This window comes from Narcine bancroftii, chromosome 8 (genome assembly GCF_036971445.1).
Source record: "Narcine bancroftii isolate sNarBan1 chromosome 8, sNarBan1.hap1, whole genome shotgun sequence".
NCBI lineage: Eukaryota > Metazoa > Chordata > Chondrichthyes > Torpediniformes > Narcinidae > Narcine > Narcine bancroftii.
The window spans coordinates 140,621,435-140,627,434 of NC_091476.1; the positions used below are offsets into that span (position 1 = coordinate 140,621,435).

Genomic DNA, 6,000 nt, shown 5'->3' on the forward strand with positions numbered 1-6,000 from the left:
TGAGGATGGAAGGAGGGAGATGAACTTTTCTCAGCCTTTGCAGGAAGTAGAGGCGCTGCTGGGCTTTCTTGGTTATGGAGTTGGTGTTAAGGGACCAGGTGAAATTCTCTGCCAAGTGCATTCCAAAGAACTTGATACTCTTGATGACCTCAATGATGGAGCTGTCAATGGTCAGCAGAGCGTGGTTCCCCCCCCACCCCCCCTCCCCCGAGCTCTCCTGAAGTCAACGACCATCTCTTTTAATTTTTTTAAAGTTCAGATACAGGTTGTTGGCGCTGCAACAGTCTGTTAGTGTCTGCATGTCATCTCTGTACGCTGACTCATCATTCTTACTAATCAGTCCCACCACAGCAGGGGATTAAGCATGCAGCCCTGGGGACCCCCTTGTGCTCAGTGTGAAGGTAAAAGGTTCCATTATTGTCATTTAATATGACATTAAGAATTTAACATGCATGAAATTCTTTAACTTTTGTCTACTGCAAGGCAGTCAGAGATCGCCACTTTGTCCAGCGCCCCTCACAGAAACCTACAGCACCTGGTGTTCCTACGCGGTCTCCCCTCCAAGTACTGACCAGGCCTGAGCTTGCTTTGCTTCCAAGACCAGACAATCTCAGGCAAATTCAGGCTCTACCAATTATAGCCAATCACCATCCTATTGTCTAAACATTTACACAGCCATCTACTGAGAAGTTGTTTTTAGCATGAGATCATCCATTCCTGTCAAAAAGATATTCTGATTATCCAGCCTGTTTGCACTCCTCACACACAATCATAATCTGGGATGAGGAATTGAAGTTCTTAAGCACACAAGACAGCAAGTTCCAACCCTCAATGTTTCTGAATGAACAAAATCTCAACTCCCCAACATATACAATAAACATCATAAAATTGTGCCATCCGATTATTGGACTTTCTAAAAACTACTTTCCTATTCACCTGACTTTGGTTCCCTCAATTTTGTACATCAATATGCGCCATTTCCTCTATGTGCTGCGAGAGTGAGTCCATGCTAGAACTAATCCATTGCTAGGTTGAGGCTAAATTTAAATTTGACAAAGAGCACATCTAATTCTTATACACCCCCCGCAAACCTCCCCCCCCCCACTTTTGTCTCAATAAAGGATCTCGACTCAAAACATCTATCTGACTTGCTGAGTCTCCAGCTTCTCATAGCTTGCTCAACATTCCATCAACTGCAGTTTTGTATTTCTATTGTTCCTGTCTATGTGTTGTCATTTTCAGCAATCAGGCTTTGCAGAAATCTGCATGTTAAAGAACCCCAGTGGCTATTGCGTTTATCCTCGATTTGTTTAACTTCCCAAAAGTACCGTCTTTCCTCATTTCAGTTCTATTTGACATTCGATCAGAAACACCTTGAAGACTATAGCTTTCTCTCTATCAATCACAAGGCTAATTTGTATATCACCTATAAACTTCTTAATCCTTTCCCACGTTCTACAGAGGGCCCCAGTACCAGGTCCAGTAGAACATAACTGGCAACAGCCTTTTCCACAAAAATACCCAACACATCCCCTTGATTCTGCCAGAAAGCCTAATTTGATCCACTTATACTTCCTGTGGGTTCTCAAGGGGTTTTCTACTATGCAGGATTTCAACAAAAACCTTGCAAAGATCAGTTCCATTACCTTCAATCCTCCTAGTCCCTGCCTTCAACATTTCATTGGCCAGATAATTGTCGGATTCCACGTTCTTCTGATGGCAATGTCTACCAAGAATTTGATCATTATCAATGTTGAGTGGCCTATCACATTGTATTGTTCACAAAAAGGAAAGACTTTCTGTCCTCTACCCGTAACTAAAGATGAATGAAGAGCCTGAGTCTCTGCAATTTTCATACTCGATTCTTCGTAAATAGCTTGGGGTGCACTTAGTGTGAGTATGGAGATTTATCATTGCTCAAGATGGCGAACTGCATTTTCTGTACTGTCAGAAACCACCCACAAATTGGAGGAACAACAGATTACATTCAGTCTGGGCAACCTCTAATTGAATGCCATTAACAGCAACTTATTGTTTATATTAGTCTTCCCTCCCTTCCCCAATCTTTCCCTGTCTCCTTTCCGCTTGGTCTGCTTCCACAGAGCTCCAAACAACTCCCCCTCCCCATGTCAATTCTCACCTTTTCTGTCCCCATCCACATCCAATTAACATCTTTTGTCTGTCAGCTTGCACTCCTCCCCCTGCTCATTCTTCCCTCCCCAGATTTTTATTCAGGTGCTTGCTTCCTTTTTTACTCACACCTTGAAGAAGGGCTCAGGCCCTTTACCTGCTATGGTTGCTGCGAGACCTGATGAGGTACTCCAGCACTTCTGTTCTAACTCCATCACCCACCTGATCTTGTGTTTCATTAATCCTGCCAAACCAAATCCGCATCATTCCTATCATCTACTAAGCCAAATATTCAAGTCTATACCAAGACATTCTGAAGCCACACAAGTTGCTTTATTGAAATCTGATGGAACCAGTTCTCCTAAATCGTCTTTACATATTTAAATTCTCATTGATTTTTAAACTTGCTTGTATTTTCATACATCAATTGCTTTAAATTATCCTCTCTCAGCATTCTCCTGCATTCTTCACAACTCTTGAACTTATCAAGTTATGAATTGTGTATCAGCTTTAAATGTCATAACTTCCTTAATTCATCTTAACTGGAAGGCAGCTTTGGCAGAGATGCTCTTAAAACAGGCATCCCAAAATAGTTGGAAATACAATTGAGTCTATCCTCGCTGGTATTTTGCAGCTATAGAACACTATAGCTCAGAAAACAGGCCATTTGGCCCTTCTAGTTTGTTCCAAAACACCATTCAGCTAGTCACACGGACCTGCACCCATCCCATAACCCTTCAGACCTTTCCCATCCATATATCTACCAGTGGTTCTCAACCTTTTTCTTTTCACTCACATGCCACTTTAAGTAATCCCATAGTGCTCTGTGATTAGTATGCTTAAGGTGATATGTGAGTGGGAAGGAAAGGTTGAGAATCACTGGTCTAGACCCAATCGTTACTGAAATATTTTGCTTGAGAAAAATTGTCATTGGCCCATTTCCTTTGGAGTTATGAAACCGGGCACATATAACAAGTCAATTAGGTACAATTAAAACAGTGATTCTCAACCTTACCACCCACATACCACCTTAAGCAATCCCTTACTAATCACAGAGCTCCTATGGCATAGGGAATACTTAATGGTATGTGAGTGGAAAGAAAAAGATCGAGAATCACTTCTATTCAATTAATTTTTAAAAAATATTTTATTTAAAAGTTTCTCCATTCATGCAGTAATCTAATATAATCTAAATTGCAAAAAAAATCAAGTTACATTTATGATAGTATTCACCACCTTCGAAACACCCCTCCCTCAAAACAAATTTATTCTTAAAACTTAAGAGTGAGCCCGCATTTACCACATCAGATGGCAGCTCATTCCACACTACCACCACTCAAGTCAAGAAGATTCCCCTAATGTTCCCACTAAACCAGGGGTTTCCAACTTTTTTGTTCCTCTGTACCCCTTGGGCATTTTTATAGGTTCCCATGTACACCTAAAAGTTAAGGATAAAAAAACATTACACTGTGCAATCTGACTGCAGATTACAACACCATGTATTATACAGTAGTGGTTATTCTCTCAGACCCAATGTACCCCCTGAAAAATGCAAATGTACCATTGGGGTACATGTACCCCAGGTTGGGAACCCCTGCTCTAAACCTTTCCCTTTTCATCCTAAAGCCATGTCCTCTTGTATTTCTCTCTCCTAATCTTAATGGAGTCTACTCGCATTTACTTTGTCTATACCCTTCTAATTTTGTCAACTTCTATCAAATCTCCCTCATTCTTCTTGGCTCCAAGGAATAAAGTCCTAACCTGTGTAATCTTTCCTGTAACTCAGCTCCTGAAGACTCCACAACATCCCAGTAAATTTTCTCTGCACTCTCTCAATCTTACTGATATCCTTCCTGTAGTTTGGTGAGCAGAACTGCACACAATACTCCAAATTTGGCCTCACCAATGTCTTATACAATCTCACCAGTCTGAGAAGTAATTATCCACTAAAGAAGTAATTATCCACTAACACTCTCTGTCAATTTCCCATTCAGCCAATTTTGAATCCAGTTAATAACCCCTCCATGGATACCTAGTGTCTGAACCTTCTGAACTAACCTACCATATGCGACCTTGCCTTACTAAAGTCTATGTAGACAACATCCACAGCCTTTCCTTCATCTACTTTCTTGGTAACATCAAAAAAACTGTAAGATTCATTAAACACCATGCACAAAGCCAAGCTGACCATCATTAATCAGCCTATCCTAATTGTTCAATATACAATTTCTCAGAACATCCTCCAATAATTTACCCACGTCTGACGAGAGGCTCACCAGCCTATAATTTCCTGGTTGACTTTTGGGTTTTTTTTTTAAAAACCCTCCAATCCTTCGCCTCCTCACCCAAGGCTAAGGACATTTTAAATATATCTGCCAGGGTCCCTGCAATTTCTACACCAGTCCTCATCAAGGCCCGAGGGAATATCATGTCAGGCCCAGGGGATTTATCTATTTTTAAAGCAGCAAGCTTCTCCTTGTCTTTAATCTCTATATATTCCATGCCACTACTGCTCATTTCCCTTTCTTCCTTATACACTGTGCCAGTTTCCTGAGTTAATACTGATGCAAAAAAAAAACTGATGGTACTGGAGAGAGAGATTGAAGGAACTGCTTCCATGAGATAACTGGAAGTCCTGAATCCAAGATGACTCCACTGGCACACTCAATGCATCTCAAGCAGAGGATGAATTACAAATTGCCATCATTGAAGAGGGCCCACTACAGCCATAGAACACTGGTCTCCAACATCAAAGTTGGTGCTTCCCACATATTACATTTAATTCACTGCAGACAGTTAGTTTACCCAATGCCTCCTCAGTGAAGAGCTGCAAACTCCCAACTCTGCACACACATTTACCCCAGGTAATCACACGGGGTGGTGGCGAGAGAAGGAGCTGGGGGTATCGCCCGGGGTGATGCCGAGAGGAGCTGGGGGCATCGCCCGGGGTGGTGGCGAGAGAAGCTGGGGGCATCGCCCGGGGTGGTGGCGAGAGAAGGAGCTGGGGCCATCGCCCGGGGTGGTGGCGAGAGAAGGAGCTGGGGACATCGCCCGGGGTGGTGGCGAGAGGAGGAGCTGGGGCATCGCCCGGGGTGGTGGCGAGAGGAAATAGGGGCATCACCAAGGGTGGTATGGAGAGGAGATGGGGGCATTACCTGGCGAGAGGAGAAGCTGGGATGGGGGAAATCGCCCAAGATGGTATGGAGAGGTGGAGCTGGGGGCATCGCGTGCGTTGGTGGGGGGAGGGAGACAGGAGAAGGGCCCTGGAGGTGTTGATCAGGTACCAGGAGCATCGCCCTGGGGTGGGGGTGACAGAGGGGGAGACGGATAGGGGCCGGGGAGGGGGCATCGGCGCGCGGGCCTACGCTGGCCAATTGGCGGCCACGATTGCCTTGGTGGGGGGGTGGTGGTGGTATGACGGGCACGGGTGGACCCGCGTGGGAGACCCGCGGGAGGTGGGGCGATAGGCCGGCGGGGCTGCAGGAGCGCGGACCGCACCCGGAGCCACCATCCCGGCCTCACCGTCATAGTAGTAGCAGACTTTCTTCTTGCCGCCCGCCTGGGTGAACGCCATCTTGCCGCCGCCTCGCCACTCTGCAGTCAAGCGCCCGCCCACACCACACCTCCCTCAATGCGTCCCATGAGTGATGGGTGCCCCGCCAATGGCAGCGCCGCTCAACCCTACGCACAACTCTATGACGTCACCCACAGGTAACAAATGGCGAGGTAAAGGGGCGGAGCTTCGGCTCAGCTCTTGTTGATTGGTGGATGGATAAGTGGATGGGTGGAATAACTAGATGGATGGATTGATGGTGTTTATAGTTCATGGGGAGACCATGGGGAGGAAGTGGGTGGGAATAAGGCGATGTG

The 6,000-nt window shown here is 45.2% G+C and overlaps 1 protein-coding gene across 3 annotated transcripts in view; it reads right to left on the minus strand.

The window, feature by feature from the left end:
- hdac1 (histone deacetylase 1) overlaps positions 1–5,784 on the minus strand; it is a 36,831-nt gene extending 31,047 nt beyond the window's left edge. For all 3 annotated transcript variants that reach the window (XM_069895063.1, XM_069895062.1, XM_069895061.1), the window contains exon 1: positions 5,653–5,784. In XM_069895063.1, the coding sequence (XP_069751164.1) occupies positions 5,653–5,704 (52 nt within the window). In that variant the 5' untranslated portion in view covers positions 5,705–5,784. The remainder of the gene's footprint in view (positions 1–5,652) is intronic.
- Between the last annotated feature and the right edge of the window lie 216 nt (positions 5,785–6,000).